At 33.0% G+C, this 27287-nt stretch overlaps 1 protein-coding gene across 2 annotated transcripts in view; it reads right to left on the bottom strand.

Annotated features, from left to right (window-relative positions):
• LOC143059422 (uncharacterized) overlaps window positions 1-27287 on the bottom strand; it is a 374671-nt gene that overhangs the window by 115879 nt on the left and 231505 nt on the right. For both annotated transcript variants that reach the window (XM_076232911.1, XM_076232912.1), the window contains exons 44-49: window positions 26758-26927; window positions 23653-23815; window positions 23167-23477; window positions 13577-13828; window positions 11007-11156; window positions 5463-5567 (exon numbers count right to left, since the gene is read on the bottom strand). In XM_076232911.1, coding sequence (XP_076089026.1) covers window positions 5463-5567; window positions 11007-11156; window positions 13577-13828; window positions 23167-23477; window positions 23653-23815; window positions 26758-26927 — 1151 coding nt within the window. The remainder of the gene's footprint in view (window positions 1-5462; window positions 5568-11006; window positions 11157-13576; window positions 13829-23166; window positions 23478-23652; window positions 23816-26757; window positions 26928-27287) is intronic.

Raw genomic sequence — 27287 nt, 5'->3', positions numbered from 1 at the left:
CTCCAATTCCTATATCGCTTGCATCAACGGCAAGTTTAAATTGTTTTTCAAAGTCTGGAGTAATCAGAACTGGACTATTAATTAAAAGTGATTTGCTATTTTCAAAAGCGTTTTGACAATTTTCACTCCAGATAAATTTAGAATCTTCTCGTAAAAGATGAGTCAGTGGTTGAACCACAGTAGCAAAATTTGAACAAAATTTTCTGTAAAATCCAATCATGCCTAAATATCTCATAAGTTGTTTTCTATTTGTAGGAGGAGGAAATTTGGAAATAGCTTCCACTTTAGCCATAATAGATTTCACTTGACCTTGGCCAACTGTATGCCCTAAATAATCAACAGTGGCCTGACAAAATTCACTTTTACCCAGGTTAATAGTCAAATTTGATTGTGACAATCTATCAAAAGTATTATACAAATGTGTTAAATGCTGTTCCCAGCTATCACTACATACAATTAGATCATCAATATAAGCAAAACAACAGTTTAAATCTTTTATAGCATTATTGATCATTCTTTGAAATGTAGTTGGTGCTCTTTTCATGCCAAACGGCATTACAGTATATTGAAATAAACCATCTGGTGTAACAAAAGCTGATATTTCACGAGCTCTCTGTGTCAGTGGAACTTGCCAATAACCTTTCAATAAATCAAATTTGCTCACAAATTTTGCTTGACCAATGTTGTCAATACAATCGTCTATCCTTGGAATCGGATAGGAATCAGATTTTGAGACTGAATTTACTGAAATCAGTCACGAAACGAAAGGTTTTATCTGGTTTTGGCACAAGGAGACAAGGAGAGCTCCATTCACTGCTACTCGGCTCAATAATATCATTTTCAAGCATATATTTAATTTCTTTTCTCATAACTTCAAGTTTGAGTGGATTGAGCCGGTAAGGATGTTGCTTAATGGGAGAAGCATCCCCTACATCAACATCATGACAAACAGCAGTGGTTTTGTTTGGCACATCTGGGAAAAAATTTTTGAAATAAAATACCAAAGCTTTTATTTCTTCTCTACGATCAAAAGACAGATGTGCAAGTTTTGAGTCTAAATTTGACAAAATTTCTGAATTTTTCAATCTAACCGTCTCTTCCATAGTTTCAGAAATAAAAGGTGGTTCAATTACCTCTGGTTTGTCATGATTGTTCTCAAATTTAACCATGCCTAAAGTGGCAACTGGTTTACTCTCACATTCATTAGTACGCTCAAAATATGGCTTTAACATATTAATATGACACACTCTGTTTTGTTTACGCCGACCTGGAGTTTTTACAATATAATTCAAATCATTGATTTTACTCTCTATTGTATAAGGACCACACTATTTAGCCTGTAAAGGATGTCCAGGGACTGGCAAAAATACAAGTACCTTATCACCAGGCTCAAAAACTCTATCCCTGGCATCTTTATCATACCATATTTTCATCTTGTTCTGTACATTTTTTAAGTTTTTCTGAGCAATTTGACAAGCAGTATACAATTTTTCTTTAAATCTAGATACATAGTCTAAAAGATTCAAGTCAGTATGTTCAGTAAGCCATTTTTCCTTAATCAATTTTAACGGTCCCCTTACAGTATGGCCAAATACCAACTCAAAGGGACTAAATCCAAGGGATATTTGAACAGCCTCTCGGACTGCAAAAAGTAGAAAGTGAACTCCATCATCCCAGTCTCTGTCAAATTGAAGACAAAAAGTTCTAATCATGTTCTTCAATGTTTGATGAAAATGTTCTAAGGCACCTTGAGATTCTGGATGGTACGCACTTGATCTATACTGAGCAATCCCTAACTGGTACACGACTTGCTGAAATAAACCTGACATGAAATTTGATCCCTGGTCGGACTGTATAGACTTAGGAAGTCCTACTAATGTGAAAAATTTGATAAGTGCTTTGACAATAGTAGGTGTCTTGATATTTCTTAGCGGAATAGCCTCAGGAAAGCGAGTGGATGTACACATGATTGTCAATAAATACGCATTTCCAGTTTTGGTCTTTGGTAAAGGTCCAACGCAGTCAATTAGAACTCTGCTGAAAGGTTCGTCAAAGGCTGGAATAGGCAGAAGTGGTGCTGGTGGTATTTTCTGGTTAGGCTGACCAACAACCTGGCATATATGACAGGATTTGCAGTATTCTGCAACATCATTTCTAAGTCTTGGCCAGTAGAAATGCTGCAAGATCTTAAGGCAAGTCTTTCTTATACCTAAGTGTCCAGCCAAGGGGGTGTCATGGGCAAGACCAATAATTTCTTGCCTATAAACTTTAGGCACCACCACTTGGTATACCACTCTCCATTCCTCTTCTGGGGTAGCATCAGGAGGCCTCCACTTCCTCATTAAAATGCCATCCTGATGGAAATAGCATTCAGCCACTTTGTCTGCTTCCTCCTGTGGTTGAGCCCTCTTGCAGAGCTGAAGAACCTCAGGGTCTTTATTTTGTTCTTCCAAAAGGTTCTTTCGGTCTAATGAATGGCTGTTTACGTTTGGCCATGGCATAATAACATTCTTGTTAACACTAGGTGGTCTTATTATGGCCTTTTCTGAGCTACCAGGACCTTCAATGTCAGCTAGGAAAGTGTCAGAAAGGTCCATGTAATCAAACTGGTCTTCTTGCAAATTCTCATCTTGTTGTTTTCTAGCCATCGCCCTAGTAACAACACAAGCTGGATACAATTCAGCATCATCTTCAGGTGATTTAACATCCACCACTGGTTCACTGGTAACAATTGGTTCAGCAACCACTTTGTTCCTAGCTAGATCATTTCCTAGCAATAACGTCACACCCTCAATGGGGAGATTAGGACGAACACCCACAATAACTGGTCCAGTTATCAAATCTGACTTAAGATAAATACGATGGAGAGGAACATCTATACAACCTAACTCTACACCTTGTAACAAAACGGAGGCACCAACAGAAGTCTTCTCGGACAAAGGCAACACACCTTCTAACAATAAAGACTGAGAAGCTCCAGTGTCCCGTAAAATCTTAATAGGCTGAAGAGTGGTATCATCAACAATAGAAATAAACCCATCAGACATAAAGGGTTTATATTCCTCCATGTAATCACAAAAACTGGACTTAAAAGCCTGACTCGCAGGACATTCCAACGTACTGGTAATATAAGGTGTCGTACAAGCACTGGACTTCGGCTTATTATCTTGTTCATTCTTCTTCTGGAGTCTAAAACAATCAGCCATCAGGTGACCATTTTTCTTACAATAAGCACAAATCAGTGACTTCTTCTCAAAAGTATCAAATTTTGGACTAGACATATTATAACTGGACTGACTCTTATTCTGTGCAACAGGCTTACTATCAGTACGCTCAGTGCTTTGATTTTTGTAATTTCCACTTGAAGTATTAACATTTTGACCCTTGAAACTTCTTTTATGTGAAAGGGTATAATTATCTGAAATTACAGCTGCATCATGTATTGTCCCAACAGTTTTGTCGTCTAAATGTGTTTTTTAGTCTAAATGAACACATTGTTTGAACTCTTCTAATAACATCAATTGTCTTAGGTTATCAAAATTGTTATCTGTTTTCTTTGAAGTAAGCCATTTATCAAATAGATCTTCTTTTTCCCGAGCAAATTCCACATAGGTTTGTGAATCAAACTTTTTATAAGATCTAAATTTCTGTCTATATGCTTCTGGTACTAGCTCATAAGCTTTCAAAACTTCCTGTTTCACCGTGTCATAATCGGAACTTTTTTCTGATGGAAGTGCAGAGTATATTTCAGCGGCTTTACCCTCAAAAACACTTTGTAGCATTGTAGTCCAATATGGCTTTGGCCAATTCAAATTATGAGCAATTTTCTCAAACTGTGGAAAATATTTATCGACTGTTTTTTCACAAAATCTGGGAACCAAACGTATATTTTTTGCTGCATCAAAATATTCTGATTTCGACTGGACTTTAGTGTTGCTTTCTTCTTTGATCATTTCAATTTTCAATTTTTCCATCTCTAGCCTTTCTTTCATGTCAAGTTCTTTTAATTTTAATTCATCTTCTTTTATTTTCTCCCTCTCCTTCATTTCCAGTTCTTTTAATTTAAATTCATCTTCTTTTTCTTTTTTCTCTATTTCCAACCTTTCCTTCATTTCCAGTTCTGCTTGTTTTAATTTAAATTCATGTTCTTTTAATTTGAGTTCATGTTCTAATTCAAGCTGTTTTAATTTAAAGGCGTCAATATTGTCTACCTTTAGTTCAAGAGCCTCTTCACCTAAAATTTCTGTGTCAACTAATTTGTCTATAACCAAATTTTTTATAATTTGTTTTCTCATAGATACTTTAAAATCTAATTTCAGATGTTTAGCGAGCAACACTAATTCCTCTTTCTTTAAATTATCAAACCCCTCCAGGTCTGGCGTTTTCAAAAATTTACCGGCATCAAATGCCATTTTGTAGAATTTTGTTGGCTAGTTATAATAAAAATTACTAAACAAAATAAGATACAATCAATTTTGCTGTGTACAGTGTATTTCTATCTATTATAATATTCAAGATAATAGCCCAAACAATAAAATTTCTATAAAATTACCAGTTTTGAGGCAGCAACCCATCAACAGGTTGTCTGACATGTCTGATCGTCTTATAATTTCAGGGCAGATAGGGGTTGACCTGATGAATATTTTTATACATGTCAGATTTGCTTTCAATGCTTTAGCTTCAGAGATACAAGCCAAAAACTGCATTTTACCCCCATGTTTTATCTTTAGCCATGGCTGCCATCTTGCTTGATCGGCAGGGTCATCATATTAATTTTTAAACTAGATACCCTAAAGATGGTTTAGGCCAAGTTTGGTTTCATTTGGCCCTGTAGTTTCAGAGGAAAAGAGTTTATAAATGTTAAGGGACGATGACGACAGAAGACGGACACAAAGTGACCGCAATATTTTAACAGAAAACCGATGGAGTATCGTTTTTGGTATTCGATATTAGAATTCTTCAGTACTCATTGACATCCCTACTATAATAATATAAACTTAATCAAAACCTTAAACCTGACCACTGGAATAAGGACGATGATATACATCAACTACAATGTTTTTTTAATCGTAGACAAAACTTGTTTTAGGTGCATTTTGGTCAGTCATGTTGTTTGGCAGATGGGGTCATCTGACACATTTTCAAACTAGATGCCCAATGATCATTGATGACTTTGGCCAAGTTTGGTTACATTTGGTCCAGTTAATTCAGAGAAGAAATTTTTTGTAAATCTTTAGGAATGAGGACAAAAAAACGTAAAGTGATGAGAAAATCTTACTGAAGATTCTGACATGACAAAAGACAAAATGGTGAAAAGGCAGGGAGTACTACACATGTTCTTGAAAAAAATAATAGTTTCATAAATCATGATAAAAGCTTTATTAAATACATTTATTTTTGCAGCATTTTTATAAAAATGACCACCATTGCCAATAGTTTTATAAAGATTTTACTGTACTTACTCTACGACAAGATGGACCTGTACAGGAAATAGTCAGTGTTGGCACCCCATCTTGGTCAGGATCCTCTCCACAAATATAACCATTGCCTGCCCAACCAGTCTTGCACTACAAAGATACACTGGTAATTTAGATAAGTGTTACTCATAACAACAGTGTTCATGATCATAAAACTATACACATAGACAATTAATTTAACATAATCTAAGAATTTTAGTAAAGGCCTTATTTGATCCGAAATAGGCCTTAGCACAGTTATTTTGTAGTACATTTCTTTTAGACCAAAACACAAATTTACAAAATCCCACCTGCTATATCCAATCAAAGTGCATGTAAGCACTCAAGGGAAAAGATTGCATTAATCTATCAGTTAAAGGTAAAATTAAATATTGCATTGTCAATTAAGCATTGGTAGTAGTTGATGGAAGAAAACTCCACTTTTTAAAGATGATTTTAACAAGAACATCATTTATATTTTTAAAACATAAATTAAATTCCTGCACCTTGCAAAAGTTATGTAATTTTCTTGACTGGTGTAAAATTATTTTGTGACTTGAATATCTGAGCATTATATCACATTGATAAATTTCTTGAAATGGTCATAGATAGGATGTATAGAATGTAATGATCAATGCATTATATATATATATAGTGTATCAAAACGGTAGTATTAAGCCTATGAAGATTTAGATATCAAGTTAGTATCATAGGGTCTTGATCGCATTTTATGCAATGTTTTCCCCAAAAATGATTTTTTTACAGAGTACTGTACTTCATTTTGGAAAAATTTAGCCAAAAACTATAGTAAAAGTCTGTTAGCTCTAACTCAAAATATGGACAATTTTATGATAAGGAGATTTATAATTCATTTTGACTTCTTCATGCATTGTAATTATTGACCTTTTTAAACTTGACCAAATCTATACTTTCTCTAATAGATTGCTCCGTAGGGCGCAGCTTCATACAACTAGAAGGATGGACCCCTAAACAGTTTGAGCAAGTATGGCCACTACATTCAAGCTTGATACATCTCTGAATTTGGGTTGTGATTTTAAAAATTATTTGACATGTGTTTGCAACAGAATGAAAGTGAACAAAGAATATAAAATTTGGTAAAACATAAAAGTATTCAGTTTTTTATGAAATCAAACAAACTTTAATTTTGACCTCAATGTGGACCAATTTGATAATGGGGCTTAATAACCATATCTGAATACATGGCAAGATGTAGCATATCAAAGAACCCCATATATTCATTTTTTTGTTCAAATCAGAACAAAGTGTATTGTTGGATACCCATTTAGACAAACTCAAAACCAGGGGCCCAAAGTAAAATATCAAAATACAGTGCAACTTGTTTAAACCAACACCTGGGATATTCGTACAACTTGTGACATCTGACGAAAAAATTTCTAGTCCTGAAATGTCTATAACAATCTTTGTTAAAAAAAACTTGTGTATTTCAAAACCTGTCACTAACATAATCTGACACTGTTTTCAAGTTCACATGATGTTAGTTATACCTACAACATGTAATTAATCCTTTCTTATCTGACCTTTTGATCTGATAATCAATACAACAAAATAAATAATTATCAGAACTTAATGTGTATCATGATCACTGAACTGTCAAACAAATTGACATGATTGTGCGCTTGATAGATGGAAAGGTGAGGTACGAAACGTTGTAGGATTTGTTCAAGGAAGCAAGCCAATTTGCATGAGTTGAAGATAACAACTACCTTAGGTCCCAATAACAACATTTAATAACAATGACAGAAAAACACTATTGTAAAACTGAAAATTTTAAGGAAAGGTCACCAATCAAATCTTGATAGTTTCATTGAACAAATGTAACTCTTACCTGAAATCTGTTGTAAAATATTTGTTGTGGTATATGTATTATATCAAAACTATTTCATCTTTAAAACTAGAGGCTTCATGGAGACTGTGTCGCTCACCTGATATTTTTTTGTAAACTGCATTTTACCCCTATGTTCTATTTTTAGCCAAGTCTGCCATGTTGGTTGACAGGTGGGGTCATCCAACAATTTGTTCTAACTAAATACACTACTGATGATTGTGGACAAGTTTGGTTAAATTGTCTTATAAGTTTCAGAGAAGAAGATTAACAAATATTTACGAAAAATTGTTAAAAATTGACTTGAAAGGGCAATAACTCCTTAAGGGGGCAGTTGACAATTTTAGTCCTGTAGACTTATTTGTAGATCTTACTTTGCTGAACATAATTGCTGTTTACAGTTTATCTTTATCTATAATTATATTTGAGATGATATCCAAATTAGCAAAATTTCCTTGATATTACTTATTCAGGGACAGCAACCCAACAAGGGGTTGCTTGATTCGTCTGAAAATTTCAGGGCAGATAAATCTCAACCTGATAAACATTTGTCAGATTTTGCTCTAAATATAAGAGAATATAAGCCAAAAACTGCATTTTACCCCTATATTCTATTTTTAGCCATGTCGGCCATGTTGGTGGCCAAGTTTAGTTAAATTTTTCTAAGTAGTTTCAGAGGAGAAGATTTTTGTAAAAGAATACAAAAATTTACAAAAAACTGGTAAAAATTGACTATAAATATATAATTATTTGTAGATCTTACTTTGCTGAACATTATTGCTGTTTACAGTTTATCTCTATCTATAATAATACTCAAGATAATAACCAAAAACTGCAAAATTTCCTTTAAATTACTAATTCAGGGGCAGCAACCTTACAATCGGCTGCCTAATTCATCTAAAAATTCCAGGGCAGATAGATTTCAACCTGATGAACATTTTTATCCTATGACAGATTTACTTTAAATGCTTTAGTTTAGAGATATAAGCCAAAAACTGCATTTTAACCCTATGTTCTACTTTTAGCCATGTCGGCCATCTTGGTTGGCGTGCCGGGTCATCGGACACATTTTTAAACTAGATACCCCAAGGATGATTGTGGCCAAGTGTTGTTAAATTTGGCACAGTAGTTTCAGAGGAGAAGATTTTTGTAAAAGTTAACAGACGACGACGGACGACGGACACCAAGTAATGAGAAAAGCTCACTTTGCCTTTTAGGCCAGGTGAGCTAATAATAACCATGATTTTGTAGAAAAGTCTCATAAATTAAACCTTTATAAATGCACAGTAATGAAACATACATAGTTATTTCCTGTGATATTGTTTGTGCATACTTACGCGATCAAAAGAGAAACCTGACAATGTTGACACCTTGTACAAAATGACACAATTCTCTGATTAGTGTGTCTCATTTGACAGTATTCAGCGTAACATAGAACACCAAGAATTCTTTTTTGGTTGAAATTAAACAAAGTTTGACCTTTTGGAATAATTTACCATAATAATAGTGCCCAAAATCAAAATCTATGTATACCTTTAGATTCAGCATATTACAAAAACACAAGAATTACATACTTTGAATCAAACCCCATTGAAATTGGTCACTAAATAAGCAATTTAATAAAGTATTAGAAACATGTATTGTTTTAGGCCCCTTTTTTCGTAAAATTAAGAACCTAACACTCAATATCAATCCCAGCCTTCATTATTTGTTATGGAACCTTGTGGTATAGTTTCAAAGAGATACATATACTTATACTCAAGTTATTGTCTGGAAACCAGAAAACCTGATCCTGAACATACATCACAAAACATATGTTAGTACTTTGTTCAGAGGTTTACAATAATATACCAATTCAAGGAAGAACACCTCTGAGTAGCCAAAAACTTCTAGAATTTATCTTTTTTTCTTAACCTGATTTTTGGGTTTATATGACTGTATAATCTCAATTCAAATTTCTAATGGAGTTTGCAACAATAACTACTCATTTAAATACATCATACAATATCAAAATATAAAATGTCATGGTTAAAATTAAGATTAATTAATAGTAACTTATAAAAAAATAAATGGAGAATGTGGGGAATTGGGACACAGATGATGCCACCGCTAGCATATAACGTTATAAAGGGACATAACTCAAGGACTGTAAAAGTGAAGCTGCCAAAAATTGAACTTAAACTGAGTTAAGAGGTAATAAGCATTATATACACATTTCATAAAATTTAGTTGAGACAAACTTAAGTTAAGAGAACAGAAACTAAAGAATTCTTCAATTTTTCAATTTGTAAAGGGGCATAACCCTAGAATGGTAATCAAAGTGCTTGTAATCACTGAATGGAAAAGACTGCTTTAATTTATCAGTTGGTAGTAAAGTGAATATTGCATTGTATATTGTATATAGCATTGATTTAAGTTGATTCAACTACTATTCTGGACAAAGAAAGATAACTCCAATTTTCAAAGATTTCATAAAGCATTGGTTTTAGGTGATTCAACAACCATTCTTTTCAAAGAAAGATAACTCCAATTTATTGTCTTGAAACTACAAAAGTGCTTGTTTTTGGCCCTTTATTCCCAGACTGTTTGCCCAATAACCCACAAAATATATCCCAACCTTCTACTTATGGTATTAAACATTGTGGTACAATTACAGAACAACTGAAATACTTATACATAACTTTTTGTACTGACACTAGATAAATGCTTGTTTTGGACCATTTTGGGACCCTTATTCCTTAACCTTAGGGACCATAACCCCATAGATCAATCCCAAGCTTCCTTTTGTGGTTATAAACATTGTGATAAAATTTCATTGATTTCTATTTACTTATACTAAAGTTATTATCCGGAAACCATCCGTCTTCGGACGACGACGACGACGTGATACCAATATACGACCGCAAAATTTTTTGCAGTCATATATATCTATATGCAAATGATATGTACATGTTAATATAAGAAAGTTTTATCATGTTTTGATGCTTTCTTATGTCAAATGTACCATGCTGTAAATTTTGTAAATTTATGATTTTTCTCAATTTTAAGAACAAAATGCATATTATTTCAACTTTTTTGTTATAAATGATTGAAAAAATACACATCTTAGAAATTTGAAAAGACAAAAATAATATGGGATGTACATGACTCTTGTAAAATCATTTTTTGTACCCCTAATCCATTTTCTCAAAATTTTGGCTAAAGACTGATTTGGTTGGTTGTAAAATTTGAAAACTGAATTACTCAAAAACTATTCATTGTAAATGCACAATTTTTTCACCGAGTTATGTTTGATTATAATATTTTTAAAATTCAGTGATATTTTCCACTTGTAACACGTGTTTTGAAAATAATTCCAGAACGAGATTTTAACCAGACTGAAACGTCAAAATAAAATTGAGAAAGGAAATGGGGAATGTGTCAAAGCGACAACAACCCGACCATAGAGCAGACAACAGCCGAAGGCCACCAATGGGTCTTCAATGTAGAGAGAATTCCCGCACCCGTAGGTATCCTTCAGCTGGCCCCTAAAAAATATGTATGCTAGTACAGTGATAATGGACGTCATACTAAACTCTGAATTATACACAAGAAATAATACAAGACTAACAAAGGCCAGAGGCTCCTGACTTGGGATAGGCGCAAAATTGAGGCGAAGTTAAACGAATACATTCTTAACTTTATACCTGACATTTGTATTCCTCGGGTCCTGTGAAATAACACACAGCATTGCTGTCACAAGTGTGAACACCAGACAGACAGAAATCTGCTAGCATACATCCAGTCCTAGAACTGCCTACATAACCTTCTTTGCAAAACCCACAGTAAAAACTACCCTGAAAAACAGAAATATCTACTGAAATACATTAACAAGCAGAGTTAAGACTGTGATATTTTTGAATCGTTAATATAAAGTAACATTAGTGACATAAGTTTTCTTATTAGTAAATATACAAACTGATCCCATGCTTAGTATAAAGGATTTTGTTTGGTTAACACACGTTGTTACAAAACCTATAGACCGGGTGTTGCTAACCCATATCCCCCGGAAATTTGCTACCCATTACACGGGGAACTTCAAGCATGTTTTCCTTCAATTTTGTTCAATGGTTGTTCCTTGCGTAATATTGAAATCTGTAGCTTATCAATGTCTCACTGTAATTCAATATTTAATGCACTAACAATTAAATCATATTATACCAATCATTTTAGTAAACGCATCACTTGGCTGCCACATTATCAATGAATAGGACTACTGACCCAGCTATGCAAATGAACTATGTTGATGTTACACTGTCTATGACATGATTTTCCATCATTGAGCTCACAATTTGACTCATTCCAGTTTATCTCTGGATTAAAACGTCTTATATTTAACTACATGTAGAGTTCTACCAAAAAAAAAAACACCACTACATCCTGTTAGAAATATATGAAAATTCAAAATCTCCTATAAAGCTTTTAAAATAAGGAAAAAAAACGTTACTTTCGCGTTGCACTTAGTTGTCAAATTTCTTTTAAAGTCGCCAGATTTGGAATAAGACAGGGTATAATTGTTCTATCCAAGTTTATATCCGTACTGGTGTATTGTGATAATAAGTGGATACTTACTGGTGTATTGTTACAATAAGACTGATAGTGGATTTTAACTGGTGTATTGTGACAATAAGACTGATAGTGGATACTTACTGGTGTATTGTGACAATAAATGGTTACTTCCTGGTGTATTGTGACAATAATACTGATAGTGGATACTAACTGGTGTATTGTGCCAATAAGACTAATAGTGGACACTTACTGGTGAATTGTGATAATAAGGCTGATAGTGGACATTTACTGGTGTATTGTGACAATAAATAGTTACTTCCTGGTGTATTGTGACAATAATACTGATAGTGGACACTAACTGATGTATTGTGACAATAAGACTAATAGTGGACACTTACTGGTGAATTGTGATAATAAGGCTGATAGTGGACACTAACTGGTGTATTGTGACATTTAGACTGATAGGTATAGATTATCGGGTTTTCTACAAATTGATATCGTAAAATATCAGCCGAGAGCCACAATGTTAACCTTTTCTTGGCGAGTGAGCGTAGCGAACGAGCTAAAAAGTTTCACATTGGGTTGAGCGGCTGATATTTTAGGATATTTATACGAAGAAAACCCAATTATCTCTTTATCGTTCCACTACTGGTCTTTTATCCTCTCCATAAGACAGTTTTACGCTTGACGAAAGCAAGCTTGATAACGTCTCCTCTCGCATTGTGACGTCGCTGATAACTTCTCCTCTCACATTGTGACGTCGCTGATAATGCCTGGTCTCGTTTTGAAGTTTCGATACGAGAATTACTGAGCGACAGAGCAGGTTGATATAGACGTAGGGAAGGACGATAATGGATACTTATTGGTGTATTGTGACAATATGTCTGATAGTGGATACTTACTGGTGTACTGTGACAATAAGACTAATAGTGGATACTTACCTGTGTATTGTGACATTAAGGGCATATGATACAGTATTGAACCTGTATTTACAAGTTGATGAAAATTTGCATATAGGCTATTTTTTACCTCATTAAATCAAATATGTAATAAAAAATATACCTTCATGTGCTACTTTTTGAGTAAAATGAGTTCGAAATTTTGTATATTTGCTCAAAATTCAGATTTGTGTCCGTATTTTCTTTTTCGAAAGAAAGACATAACTTTTTTGTTTTAAAAGATAAACACAAAATGGTTTTTGTTAAATAATCGGTAATTTCTGTATTTTATAAGTATCATTAAAAATTATGCAATTTTTATTCCGAAATAACTCTATATTTATCAAATGTTCATGAATAGAGGAAAAAACGTCATTTTTTGCTGCATGTTTATCAAAATTAAAAAAAATGCGCTATTTACAGTTTTATAAAATTTGGGTCACATAATCTCCTTGCAAAATGAAACAAATTGCTGTTTTAAAAAATAGGGGTCCATGCACTCGTTTTCAAATTAAATCAGTTTGAATGATAAAAATCAGTCGAAAAATGCATCTTTTTTCCCCGATATGTCAGAGTTTGACGTTGCGAAAATAACATTTTACGTTAGCAACGTCATTACATTCCCTGTAACTGTATCGTATGCCCTTAAGGCTGATAGTGGATACCTACTAGTGTATTGTGACAATATGTGGATACTTACTGGTGTATTGTGACATTAAGGCTGATAGTGGATACTTACTGGTGTATTATGACAATAAGTGGATACTTACTGGTGTGTTGTGACAATAAGAATTAGAATCACATCCTCCATGATTAACAGCACACTCATCTATGTCAAAACATGTCTGATGATATAATGGATCATGGTGGTAGTTATACAGCTGAAATATCCTACGTGTATTGTTCCAAGCAAGACCATCTTCATAGGTTCCTGTGTAACCATGGGGACAGGCTCTACACTGGTAACCTGGCTCAGTGTTGATGCAAGCTGATGTGTTCCAGCATGGACTCCCAACATAACACTGTGGAAAAGTGAAATTATACAGATAATTTAGTTCCTAAAACTTTTAGATTGATTTTCTACTTTATATATTGTCAATAAACTCATCAAGTTATTGTTTTATGAAAAAACTGTTTTGCAAGTTTATCTGCTTCGTTCGATTTTTATTGTACTTATATGTACTTATAATAATTCATGTGATAATAAATATGCTGACATTCTGGATACATTTAATTAACATACACAGACCACTTTTAAAAATTGTTTTATCTTGAGGTTAATTTCCCTTGAATTTGAAACTTTGAAGTTACAACTGGAATCTCACTAGGAGGCACACTAATCTTTTCTTAATCAGATACATGTCATAAATAATCACTGTTGGTAAGGAAATGCAGATTATTATACCAGATCTTATAAAAATTAATTACACGTGACAACAACTAGTATATTATATAAGGGTCAGTGAGGCCAGACTCCTCGCACTGTATGATTGATGTACCCAATCTGTGTGTAAAGCCATATGCATGGTCTTTGTATAATCACTTTCTTGGTTCACAGCAGTCTTGACTAGTTGATATAGTTTAATAGTGCTATAATTTAATTAATTATTCATGTTATTGTTTCAAATAGACTTAATCTTTTTTTTTTAACTTTTACCATTATAATGTCACATTGAAGCTGCATTGTATTTGAACTGCTACCATATACTGAATTTTAGATATTTACGTCTTGCAACATCAACTTAAAATTGTTTAAATTCACTTTTGGATCTTATTAACTTATACACAGCTGAGTTTTCAATGTTTGCAAACTTGTGTAGAACTTTACATGCGGAGTTTATAACCATGTTAACAATGTTCAAGAGTATTATGTGATCGAGCAGAATCTAACATCATCAGATCCTTATATAATTTTTGACCATACAGAGATTTCCATGAGTGTTATATATTGATCTGGCCTTATATTCTATACAAACTGTTCGCAAGGCAAGTATATTTGTTTGAACTTTCATTTCTTATATACAGATGTTACTGTGTTATTGTGCTCGGAGTTGTTTTGCAAATTATAATCCGAAGGCAACTAGAGACTAGATTTAACTGGTTTAAAAATCAATTTCTTTAATTTACATATATTAACATGCTTATTCATAAAACAGCCACTTGAAATATTAAGATCTATCCTGATTATTTTTTTTTATTATTATTGGATTAGTTATGTTTAATTTTAATTTTTATTTGTCTTCTTTTATATTATTTTTGTTTGCTGTCCTTATTACATACCCTACTTTTCATCATGTTCATGCATTCTGCAAAATAATTATTAATTAAAGCAGTTTCATGATCTAAAGATAGATGAGATAAATAAAGGCAACAGTAGTATACCGCTGTTCAAAACTCATAAATCCATGGACAAAAAACAAAATCGGGGTAACAAACTAAAACCGAGGGAAACGCATTAAATATAAGAGGAAAACAACGACATAACACTAAAATGTAACACACATAGACAAAATCCCACGAGAATAACAAATATAACATATATATATAACATCAAAACCAAATACATGAATTTGGGATAGACAAGTACCGTGACACGTCTTATCGCAATGTGAATTTACACTCAAAAATAAGAGAAAACAAACGACACAACGTTATAATGTAATACACACAGAAACGAACTATAATATAACAAACGGAAGACAGACAAATTGTTCAGTCAATAGAACAAAATTTATAATAGAATTTTTAGAAATTCGAGATTCAAAACAGTAAAGCGAAACATAGATTTTTTTTAATTGACTGATTGCTGTTTGCTTGCTTTCAGTCGCAAATATGTAATGCATTTTTAAGACGTGAACAATTTGGTTATTACTGTAGGGGATTGACCCGGGTAACGTACAGAAATTTAGACTGCTGCTTGCAATTGAAATGAAGGTATTTGGAGAGGGACAGAAAATTTCACCTCAGAACACCCATTAATAAAAATAAACTAAAGACTCTTAAGAGCCTGTGTCGCTCACCTTGGTCTATGTGCATATCAAACAAAAGACACAGATAGATTAATGACAAAATTGTTTTTGGTGATGGTGATGTGTTTGTAGATCTTACGTTACTGAACATTCTTGCTTCTTACAAATTGACCAGCACAAAAAGTGTTTCACTAGATTGAGCTCTATGTCTAAGTGTACTCCAAAGGTTCTTCGCACTAAGTTCAGTTTATTGATATGCATATACCTTCTGTGTGATTTTTCAAGATGCTTAACAGACTATCCATATCTACATGTCCATGAAATGAAATCCAAGGTAAAATGATTGAAACATTTTGAAATATCTAGGCAATTAAAAGATTTAAGTTTTATTTCATAAAAACATTCTTCAATTAAAAAAAATTGAGAATGGAAATGTGAAATGTGTTTAAGTAACATAACAAAAGAGCAAAAAGCAATTGAAGGTTACCAATGGGTTTTTATAAAAGTGAGAAAATCCCTCGCACGGCCGCGGACTTCAGATGCCCCCTAAACAAAATGTGTACTAGTTCAAACTCCAAAAAATAAAACCGAACTTACAACATTTACAATTAAAAACATACAAGACTAACATAAACCAGAGACTCCTGATTTTGTCAAGGTAATCATACCAAGAGGCACACCGAATATACATAGGTTAAGAGTTAAAAATTCATAGACTGGTCAAGAGTTCCATGACAAAAAAATACAAAGCAGATTTTGAGGAAAGGGTTATCGTGGTACACAAAACTAACAAATATATCTATATTTCGAATATAGATATAAGAAGATGTGGTATGAGTCTATTCTAACAAATTATAATTTCGCGTTAAACAATGGAAATTAACACTGTATATTTATATAAACGATCAATCTTGTAATTATCATAAATAAAACTGCTCCGGTGTTCAAAGCTTTCAATTGGTTTTTTTAGCGTTTCATTCCTTAAAACAATTTCAAGCATTTTGTAAAATGCCTTTCAATATTACCAGGCATTTTGTAAAATGCCTAGAAAAATTAGTCATTATGTATAATAAAATTGAGAATGGAAATGGGGAATGTGCCAAAGAGACAACAACCTGACCATAGAAAAAAACAACAGCAGAAGGTCACCAACAGGTCTTCAATGTAGCGAGAAATTCCTGCACCCGGAGGCGTCCTTCAACTGGCCCCTAAACAAATATATACTAGTTCAGTGATAATTAACGCCATACTTATTTCCAAATTGTACACAAGAAACTAAAATTAAAATAATACAAGACTAACAAAGGCCAAGACTGATTCTTACAGGCATTTTACAAAATGCCTAAAATTTTCAGGCATCTTACAAAATGCCTAAATTTAGAAAATGCCTGTAACATATATATATTTTCATGTTTGAGAGACACTAATAATTCCGACAATCACATATTATAGTTTATTTTCTAATCATATAGAGATCTTTTCATACAGAGGTTTTTGCATCTCATTATACATTACTGATTAAGAAAGTTGAGGAATGACTCAAGTTGACTCAAGTTGACACTTGTTGACTTTTAGTATAATTTTATTCAGATTTTGAATGATTCTAAATGAGTTAAACAGTTACTTTTCTTGTTATACATTTATAGAATTAACATAAGTACAGCTTTTGATATTGCCTATTACTGACACCTTTCTTCATTTCTTTTATTTCATATTTAAACACTGAGGTAATGGAGATATTGCAACTCCTGTATGCACTTTGGTTTCATCAGATTTACAACATAAGAAATTAGACACTATCAACATGATCAACTTCTTCATTTTACCTTAGATGTGGCATTAAAGCTTGACTTATATGTCAATAGGACAAACAATTATCACACTTGATTATTAAACTTTACATTTATTCAACTGAAGCTCAGTTATACCATAAAATATACGGAACATGAACAATTAACCAATATTCTCATCATAGTATCACCAACTTGATATCTTAAACACTATTTCATCCTTCACCTGTGGTTTAAAGCACATTCAGCAACTAGTTCTCACATCTATCAAGTTCAGAACGTTCCATATGTTTCAAACAGGATTACAACAGACATGGCAGATATTTCAATATTTTTCATACTAGACCCTCTGCATTTGAACATGACCTAAGCCTATATCAGTTTCTGTATCTGTGTGGACTTTATTTCTCCAACATTTCAATCAGATCATGTAGGTCAACTACAAGACTACAAGGCAGCACTACAGCCTCATCAGTGCACAAACAGTCCAGAAGTATGTGCTTGCGAACCAAATTGTAAACCTACTCCGTAACTCGGGATGTATCATGTAGGACAATTAGGCTCATTGACTACAAGGCAGTACTACAGCTTCATCAGTACCCAAACAGTCTAGAAGTATGAGTGTGCGAACCAATTTGTAAACGTACTCCGTAATTCAGGATGTGTCATGTAGGACAATTAAGCTCATTGACCACAAGGCAGTACTACAGACTCATCAGTACCCAAACAGTCCAGAAGTATGAGTGTGCGAACCAATTTGTAAACCTACTCCGTAACTCTACTACAGCCTCATTAGTACCCAAACAGTCCAGAAGTATGTGATTGCAAACCAAATTGTAAACCTATTCCGTAACTCGGAATGTGGCTATTTCCAGCAATTTGAATCCTTAGAATCAGACAACATACACTTTTTAAATAGACAACTTTACACTAAAAATATTTCAAAAACAAGGAACTTTACAGCATGTACAGTTTTGTATATTGATTTAAGATATTATAGAGATTGTATTATGTCTTCTTATTGATGTTAAATATATCAATACTTTGGAATATAGTGATGTTTACCGTAGAGTATAAATGTATTTCAAACTTTTATTTACTCACACAATGTTTACATTGCAGATTGCATATACATAAGCATTTAATACTACCCCAGAGTCTAACAGTACTTTATAGTTGTGAACTTTGAACTTTGACAAACACGTTGTCAACTAAACAGAGTGACATTTTCTTCACAAATTTGTTTAGGAAAATTTATCATGTTTGAATACTGAATTTATAGTGCGCATGCCTGTATGCTAATCTAATAGCACATGGGATGTTCCCCTTTTATACCTTGCACACCAACAGCTACAGATGAGTTGCCATTGTCTCACCTCCTTATGCATGGAGAACCCTCGCTCCACATTCCCTAACTGGTAGATTGTTATACAGGCAGTTTTCTCCCTCACTCTGAGTTGCAATACTGAATTCATTTCTTATGACGTTCAAATCTATTATTGACCAATCTGGTGTAGCTTTTGCATTTCAGTAACTGATATTGAATATCATTTTTATAGATAAAGGAAGCAGTAGTATATCGCTGTTCAAAATTCATAAATCGATAGAGAAAAAACAAATCCGGCTTACAAACTAAAACTGAGGGAAACATATCAAATATAAGAGAACTACGACACAACAGAGGCACAACACCGAAACGTAACACACACAGAAACGAACTTTAATGTAACAATGGCCATTTTTCTGACTTGGTACAGGGCATTTTATGAAAAAATGATGGACTGAACCTGGTTTTGAGGCATGCCAAACCTCCCGCTTTAATGTTAATTATAACATAAAAATGACAACATTACACGACAGGGTTACAATAAATAAACAGATTAATGGGAGAAAATATAGGACAGAGAAATAAAAGAATAAAAGCCATCCAAAGGTAACAGGTTAAAATACGTCCACACAAAACTATGCTCAGATGTAAAAAATTTGAAAGCCATAACTACCAAGTTGAAGATCGCCGAGGACCAAAATTTCCAAAAAGTTGTGAGGCCAGGGTTATCCGCCTGGGACAAAAACATCATTATTATCAAGAATAATACATAGTTTTGCAAACAGTAAATTTTATAAAATGACTATATAATAGATAAACATGATTAAACTGAAGTGGTGACTAAGCTATAGAATGAAATTCAAGATTAGATTTGTATGAAATTCAAGATTAGATTTGTGTGAAATTCAAGATTAGACTTGTATGAAATTCAAGATCAGATTTGTATGACTCATCTAACTAATAATTATAACAGTGAAAATTATAATACTAATTAATATTTAATTGAAGTAATTTGGATAATTAATTGTGTTATCTAGCTTTGTGATTGTTTCATCTGATCAAACTGCAAACCAAATATAAAGTGTAAATAACGTTGATCCAAATTAAATCTACCAAATTAACTGGATGAGTAGTAATATCATTCTCATAACTGAATATACTGAACATAATTTTTATATCATTCTCATAATTGAATATACTGAATTTCATTTTTATACAATTCTCATCATGGATTTCCTGAATATCATTTTTTATAAATTCTGATTATTGAATACTGAATATCCTTTTTATATCATTCTCATCATTGAATTACTGAATATCATTTCTATAGTATTCCCATGTTTGAAACTTTAAACATGTTAAATATTGAACATTGTCATTATTATTATTATTTTTTAATTTTTTTTTTAAATAGAATTTTCATTTTTGAATATTGAATATAATTTTAAAACATAATCTTGTTTGAATATTGAATATTTTTGTTTGTGTATAGAATTTTCAAAATTGGAATACTGAATATCATTTTTATAGCATTTTCAAAATTGGGATACCGAATGTTATTTTTATAGCATGCATTTTCAAAATTAGAATACTGTATATCATATTATAGCATTTTCAAAATTGGGGACCTGAATGTTATTTTAATAGCATCTCTTGTCTTGATTACTGAGTACCATCTTTTTTTTATTTTAATAACATTCTCATGTTTGATTTCTGAACAAGTATGCAAGTTTTGTTACTATTATTATATTTAGCTCATTGTTGAAAGTCATACTGTGACCGATAGTTGTTAGCTTCTATGCCATTTGGTCTGTAGTGGAGAGTTGTCTCATTGGCAATCATATATATATATTTACCACATCTTCTCATATTTGTATTTATACACAAAAACAACATTTTGAATTTGAATATTTGAATTGGTTAAATATTTGAGTATTTATTTTCATTCATAAATTTCTTAATACCATTGGATAAGATGTATAGAATGTTGTGCTAGCTGAAGACACCATTTTTTTTTTGCTCTCATTAGTAATGATAAAGTCTGGATTTTTGAACTATAAGGTCAAACCAGCTTTCAAAATTTCAATTTGGGAGCCTCCATGGGGGAAATCCCCCGCAAATAGTGACAGTTGGAAGGTATGTATTTGACAACCTTTCAGAGCTACTGGGATATTAAACAACATTTTTGATGAGCTAGGTTGTATTTACACTAAACAAACCAAAAATTGTTTTGCAATAAAGTTGGTGAAAACTAATCACTGAGAAAAATATCAAAACAACTCAAATGTCAAAGAGGGAGATTTTTACCACACTCAATAGTGAATGGTCCAAAAGACTGGGGGTACAAATATTCTACAACTGTTGTGCATGAAACAGAAAACCAAGATGCAAAAACATTGTCAAAATAGTAAATTAAGATGGTGCTGAAAGGTACCATAACTTTCTCAATCATTATTAAAATGTTTTGCTGAGCGCGCCTGATACGACCGCAGACGTCCAACCCTGAACAGTAGGGGCAAATTTGGACACAATTTTCAAGCTTAATACTTTCTGAATTTGGATTGTGGTCAATTTTTTACTTAATTTAGGTTTCTGACACAAAATAAATGTGGTCAAAGATCTTACAAATCTAATGCGCAATACTGTTCAATTGAAGAATTCTTCTTGAAACTTTTAAAAAAATTTGAAAAAAAAATAAATATGAACCCCATTAAAAAATTGGAATCCCCGGAAACTTTTCGAATTCCCCTTGGAGCAGCAACCATCAAACTCAATCCCAGTCTTTCCTTTGTAGAATGGAACCTTGTAGTACAATTTTAGATGATCCATACACTTGAAAACACGTTATTGGAAACTAGAAAATGCTTGTCTTTAGCCCTTTTTTGCCCCTAATTCCTGCATGTTTTGGGCAATTACCCCCAAACTCAATCCCAGCCTTCCCTTTGTGGTAGGGAACCTTGTTGTACAATGTCCGAAAGATCTATACGCTTACACACAAGTTATTGTCCAGACTACAAACATGCTTGTTTTTGGCCTTAATTCCTTAACTGTTGGCACCATAACCCCCAAAATGAATCCCAACCTTCTTCTTGTGGTATAAATAAACTCATCATAGATACCAGGACTAAATTTTTTATATACGCCAGACGCGCGTTTCGTCTAGAAAAGACTTATCAGTGACGCTCGAATCATAAAAAGCCAAATAAAGTACGAAGTTGAAGAGCATTGAGAACCAAAATTCCTAAAAGTGTTGCCAAAAGTGTTGATAAAACATTGTGGTACAATTTCAGATCAATCAAAAATAATTCTACACAAGTTATTATCCTGAAACTAGAAAAATGCTTGTTTCAAGCCCTTTTTGACTAAACAGTTGGGACCATCATCCCAAAAGTCAATCCCAACCTTCCTTTTGATGTATTGAACCTAGCTTCTAAAAAAATTTCATAGAGATCCATTCACTTAAACTAAAGTTATTGTCAGGAAACCAAAAGTGTCTTATCAGACGACGACGCAGACGACAATAACATCATAGAATTATTTGAACCAAAACAAATTTTGCGGTTGTGTAAAAATATAAAAAGAAGGCCACTGAATGTATATTCAAAGACGTTTTCGTTATCAATAAAGAGGAACAAACAAAGGTTTCTAAATGTAACAAAAATGCATAAAGAATGGACGAAGAACAACAACTCTACTAACACATCCTCGTCTTGTTTATTATGAAACAAGAACTTTTAGAAGTTGAAGCTCTGAAAATCAATGTATAAATTCTAATTTCTAGATTCAGAAAATCCCGTAAGTATTTTCACTTTTCCATTGCAAAAATATTATGTTTTATCCTGCAGGCATGTCTGTCCATAAATCTAAAAATGTAAGTTCCATTTCTTTACTTTTCACTCATTCATATAATTGTATCTCTCTATTTATAACATTTTTTTAAGGCAAACTTAAGTTAGAGAATGGAACCTAACAATATAGCAATTTTTCCATTTATAAAGGGGCATAACTTTAGAAAAGTTAAAATAACGTCATCAAAATTGAAGCTTGATTTGAGATTTGGTAATAAACATTGTTTATAAGTTTCATAACATTTGATTGAGGCAAACTAAATTCAGAGAATGGAAACCAATTTTAGAACATAAGGACAGACAGATGTACAGATGGACAAGAGTAATTCAGGGACATGTTAATGGGATTTCAGAGATAACAGGATTAAAACATAAAATGAAGAGACAATGTTTAAATATGTATCAACAAATTGATTAAAATCTGACCTCATCAATATCATTACAAGTGACCCCATTGCCTTCGTAACCATCTGGGCAAGACAAGCAGTCAAAGGATCCATCCATATTATAACAAAGTTCCTCCAGATAACAAAGTGATGATGATCTAAGACAAGGACATTGTGTTGTGTCTGAACATGACTGACAACCACTACCATCAGCTGCAGCATATGTCCCAGCCTCACACACATTACATCTATCCTTCATCTTTGAGCTATAGTGTCCAGCAGGACAATTTAGGCATGTTGATTGTCCTGTTAGATCTTGATAAGTTCCTGGTGGACACATATCACAGAACTCTAAATAAGAAAAATGAAATATAATTTAATAAACCTCTCTTAATATTTTTAAATCAAAGTTTTCAAGTAAATGTGAAGTATACCAAATACTATGTTACAGTCTTCTATAATAAAATTACTGTATGTAATTTGGTTGTAAGTGAGATGTAAAGTAAGATATCTGTTTAATACTAACCAACATTCCCATCAGAGTATGTCCCAACATTACACAGATAATTTTGTCCACCACGACAAGCGTAACCACTTTCGCAATGGGTACATGTTGCAGGACAGTATGTGTCATTACATTCAACATAATGGAAGTCTTCACAGGGTGTGGCATATCCATCTTCACATATCTGCAATACAAGTTTAAAAATACTCATTTAAGGGCTATCACTCCTATAACTATATCAACAAAATTTAACTTGTTAGTAGATCTTGACTTGCTGATAATTTTTTTTATTTAAAGTGTCTATCTATCTTTATTTTCATCATATCAGACAAAACAAAATAAAAAGATGAAAATTGTCCAATAAGGAGTCAGCAGACAATTCCCTCCATACAATCTTAATTGCAGATTTTGCCTTGCCGATTATTTTTGATTATATAGTCTATATCTATCTTTAATAATTCTAAAGATACATTATAAGGCAAAATCGCAAATAATTGGTATTAATTTGCATCAAAGGACAATTAACTCTTATTAGGAGTCAACTGATGATTTCGTTCATGCAGAGTTATCTGTAGAACTTATCTTGCTGATAATTTTTGCAGTTTAAAGTTTTGCTTTATCTATTATAGTTTTCAAGTAAGTAGGCAAAAATGAAAATAAAATGGTAAAAATCGCCATTTAAGTGCAATATGTCATAGACAATAGACAATAGACAATATTTTATTCGCACAAACACATTTACATTAAATGGTTATGGCATACAAAATTAAAACAATAAACTGACAATAGTTAAATTGATTATAACTATATTAGAGTGACAGTGGTATTCACAGCGAATCAGAAGTCGTCTGACAGTTTTTAACATTTTTGTCTCTGTCAGTTTCTAACGCTTTTCAAAATAGTAGACAAAACTTGCATTTTACCCCTACATATTATTTTTTACCATGACGGCCATCTTGGTTGGTTGTTCCCGGGATCAAACACATTTTCTAAACTAAATACCCTGATGTGATTGTGGCCAAGTTTGGTTACATTTGGCCCTATATTTTCAGAGGAGAAGAGTTTTTTTGATAGTGTTAACAGACTGGACAATCAACAATAATGAGCAATAACTCCAATTTTTAAGATAACAGACAAAAATAAAACAAGAGGTCCAAGGAGCCTGTGTCACTCACCTGATATTTGTGTTTACAATTGATGTATGAAACCATTATACTTTTGCTTTACTTTCAGAGATATATGCCAGCTGCATTTTACCAGTAGGATCTATTTTTAGCCATGTGAGCTGTGTTGGTTTCAACCTAATGAACATATTTACAAATTGTCAAATTTGCTCTAAATGCTTTAGTTTCAGAGATATAAACCAACAAGAATGTGTCCCAAGTACACAGATGACACACTCGCACTGTCATTTTCTATGTTCAATGGACCGTAAAATTGGGGTCAGAACTCTAATTTGACATTAAAATTAGAAAGATCATGTCATAAGAAACATATATACCAAGTTTCAGGTTGATCGGACTTCAACTTCATCAAAAACTACCTCGACCGAAAACTTTAACCTGAAACTGGACAGTCGAACGAACGAACGTTCGAACGGACGGACGAACGGACGCACAGACAAGAAAACAGGCTGCCCTTCTACTATCGTAGGTGGGGCATACAAACTGCATTTTACCCCTCATGTTCTATTTTTAGCCATGTTGGTATGCAGGCAGGGCCGTCGGACAAAACTTGATACCCCAATGATGATTGTGGCCTTAAGTTTGGTTAAATTTGGTCCAGTAGTTTCAGAGGAGAAGATTTTTGTAAAAGAAAACAGACGACGACTACGACGACGACAGATTGAGAAGATGGACGACGGATGCCAAGTGATGAGAAAAACTAACTTGACTTTTCAGGTTAGGTGAGCTAAAAATTGTAAAATTAGTCATTGAAGAGCAATAAATTCTGAAACAAGTCATTTGACAGTTTAGACGTATCTAAACAGTTGGTAAAGTTCAACATGTTTGTCCCGGTCAGTTTTTTGTAAAAAAAAATTACGGTTTTAAAATAATACATCTTACATTTTACCCGTGTTCTATTTTTAGCCTTGTAGGCCATCTTGGTTGGCAGGCTGGGTTATCAGACACATTTGTCAAACCAGATAACGCAATGGTGATTGTGGTCAATTTTGGTTAAAGTTGGTCCAGTGGTTTCAGAGGAGACAATTTTGGTAAAATTAACAGATGACCTTGGATGCCAGATCCTTGGTAATGAGAAAGGCTCATTTTGGCCCTTTAGGCCATGCATGTGAACTAAAAATTATCAAAATTGTAAAATTTGTTATGTAAGGACAGAAAACTCCTAAAAGAACTCCCCTGACAGTTTTGACACATACGAAAAATTGGTAGAGCTCATCATTCTTAACTTTTTCCCCGTCATATTTTTTTTATTTGTAAGCTTTCAATAGAATAAGACAAAACTTGCATTTTCACCATATATTCTATTTTAGAAATGTCTGACATTTTGTTTGCCAGACTAGGTCAATATCTGAATTATTAAAGAAAACTACAATGACAATTGAAGCCAAGTTTGGTTCAGTTCAGTTTTAGAGGAGAAGACTTTTGTAAAAGTAAATGGCCCATTAGACAAGGTGAGCTAAAAAATAAACAATAAATTTTAGTATCTATATTGACTATAAATATTTTGCACACATTAATTAATTCTTCATCAGTATGATTATAATGATGTTCTGTGCACAGAAGCCTTATTCTAATAAGAAAGATCTTTGACAAATACCTAGATGTTTCTTATATATTAATTCATATTTTGTACTTCCTTCAGTATAAAAAGAACTTCTGCATTAATGACATCTTGGCTATCATTACCTCCTGTACTATGTACAGACCCAAACCCTAGATCACACAACAAAATTAAATGTCTGCATGCCTTGTATTCATCTCAATAAATATGTTAATCTATTAACATTCAATTTGACTGTTCTAAAGGCAGATATGATAAAAAAAAAATGGAGTTTGTTCTATATCAAAAGATATATGAGAACTTTTACTTGAAATTTCATGCATTTTATGTGAGGATATTATTTTTCAAATATGGTAGTAGACTTAATCTACAAATACACACCCAACCAAGTGGACACGTTGTACATTCGACAGCCAGGCCAAAACTATGTTCTGTAGGTGATCGACCACATGTAGAATTATCCAGGGGAGGATCACATCTCCCACAGGGCTGTAAAGTACTATCGCCATTACAAAACCAGGAAGTCAGACACCTCTGACATGTTGTCTTGTCTGAAAAGGAATAAAAGAAAACTTAGAAATTAGAAACGGTTCCTTTGTTTATGTTCAGTAGGAGAGGTCATACCTTAGTTTGTCTTGTACTTTGATAGTTGATGTTAAGGAATTTTTTCTGAAAGAATAAAACCACTTAACCATGGTCCCATTGCTTGCTTGTTTAATTCTGCAATTTCCAGTATTCCTATCAATATTGTCTTCAACATAAAAAAAACTAGAGATCCTCATGAGCCTGTGTCACTCACCTTGGTATATGGGAATATCAAACAAAGGACACTCTCCAACATTGCAGACGTGAATAGAGTAAGACCACTTCAAAAATCTATTTTTTGTTGATCTTGGATGGAAAAAACTGGG

The sequence above is a fragment of the Mytilus galloprovincialis genome, chromosome 14 (assembly GCF_965363235.1).
Source record: "Mytilus galloprovincialis chromosome 14, xbMytGall1.hap1.1, whole genome shotgun sequence".
Lineage (NCBI taxonomy): Eukaryota > Metazoa > Mollusca > Bivalvia > Mytilida > Mytilidae > Mytilus > Mytilus galloprovincialis.
The sequence above is the reverse complement of the archived record's forward strand: the minus strand, read 5'-3'. Positions and strand labels throughout refer to the sequence as shown.